Source organism: Penaeus monodon, chromosome 30 (genome assembly GCF_015228065.2).
Source record: "Penaeus monodon isolate SGIC_2016 chromosome 30, NSTDA_Pmon_1, whole genome shotgun sequence".
In the NCBI taxonomy this organism is placed as follows: Eukaryota; Metazoa; Arthropoda; class Malacostraca; order Decapoda; family Penaeidae; genus Penaeus; species Penaeus monodon.
Window position 1 is genome coordinate 33,504,637 of NC_051415.1, and position 1,656 is coordinate 33,506,292.

The window sequence follows — 1,656 nt, forward strand, 5'->3', positions numbered from 1 at the left end:
CTGTATGCTTCTCTTTCATTTTCTTTCTCTCCCTCTTTCCTTTTTTTCCTTTCCATCTTCCTTTTTATCTTTTTATGGTCCGTTGATTTATACCTATAATAGAAGCTAAAGCAAAATCAATACAGATAAGACAACCATCCATGCTCCTCACACTCCTTCCCTTTTCTCCAATTCCTAGAGAGCAAAGCGAGTGAACATATCTGGGTCACGGCAGATCTTCAACGACCTGGTGTCTGTTGATGTCAAAGAGCAAGAATTGGCAGCCCAGTTTGAAGATCAGCTCCATATGAGGTATTTAGGGCACTGACATCGTGAGTTTTGATAAAAGATCATGATGGCAACTTCAGTTTGATATTGAATATATGTGTGTGTGTATGTTGTGCGTATTTGTCAATCACTGATTGCAACAAAATGATTTGGATATCATTTCTTTATAGAGGATATAAAGTTCCTTTTTCTGGAAAATTGTTTTCATATAATATTTTTTAACTCATAAGTCAATGGATTTAGCTTTGCATATATTATATTTATTCCTTGAAAAGGTTAAGGCAGTTTGGGTGCTATTGTGTTATTAAAAACAAGAAAATCTTGGATATACTTTTCTTGAAGAAAGACAAGGATAATTTATGATTTCTAGAGTGCTAGTTGGCATATATTCATGAACTATCACATAGAACGTCTTTTCTTCTATTATACCCTCTTACCCTTTCTTCTTCTTCCTCTACATTAACTTCTGTTGAGTCTTTCATTCCCTTACCTTTTCCCAGAGCAACAGCAGTCCAGCCTCGAGCCAGACCTCGTGACCCTGAACCAGAGCTAAGTGATTACCTCAACATGGAAGATTACATAACCACCTGTCCATCACCAGCATACAAGTGCACCCTCCATTTAACAGTGTCAGGCCTCACAGGGTTGGGAGGGAAGAACTGTGTCGTTTGTATGGTCAGCTGATGGAGTGAAAATATGTGTGTATCGTGTGTAGTGTAATTTTGTCAAATAATGTTTGTTCTGAAAGGATATTTTTTAGTTTTTTACTGTCTTTTTGAACATGTACATTAGACGTGTTGAATCTTGTGCATATATTTTTTTTAGGAGAGAGGGACACCTTCCTATACAAAGATACTTTTTTCTTCTTTTTACTATTTATGAAGTACTGAAAGTGGGAATCAGGTGCAGCTTATATGACGTGGTATAGTATATATCCTGTTAACTGTTCAAGCATGTGATTTCATTATGCAGGGCATTATATCCAGTAGAATATATTTAACACAATGCATAATTATATTTTTAGCAAATTCTGGTTATTTTTTGTTTACTGTGAAATCATGAATTCGTCTGCTTTTCTGCCAGCACTGCGGTCTTGAATACTGATATAATACATTATTCATGTTGTTTACAAGTATTGCATGCTATTATATCATTCCTATATCATTCTTAGAGTGAGTAAAGTTTAGACTTACAGAAGTTGGACTTTACTAGCCAATGAGAAAATTAGATTATTTATTTTTGTACTCTGCCTATAAACAGATGAACAGAGGGACTTTCTTATGTAATCATCATTTTCTGTAGATGCAGTAAAGATATTTTAGGGCTTGAGGAGAGTTACAAAACTTGTGAACTTACTCTGTGATAATAGCATACATGGATTGTAAAGGT

General features: G+C 35.0%; 1 protein-coding gene across 1 annotated transcript in view; it reads left to right on the forward strand.

Moving 5' to 3' along the window:
- The window catches only part of LOC119592736, a 3,463-nt gene extending 2,002 nt beyond the window's left edge, over positions 1-1,461 (forward strand). Inside the window, exons 3-4 of the mRNA XM_037941671.1 lie at positions 179-291; positions 768-1,461. Coding sequence (XP_037797599.1) covers positions 179-291; positions 768-951 — 297 coding nt within the window. The 3' untranslated portion in view covers positions 952-1,461. The remainder of the gene's footprint in view (positions 1-178; positions 292-767) is intronic.
- The last annotated feature ends 195 nt before the right edge of the window (positions 1,462-1,656 follow it).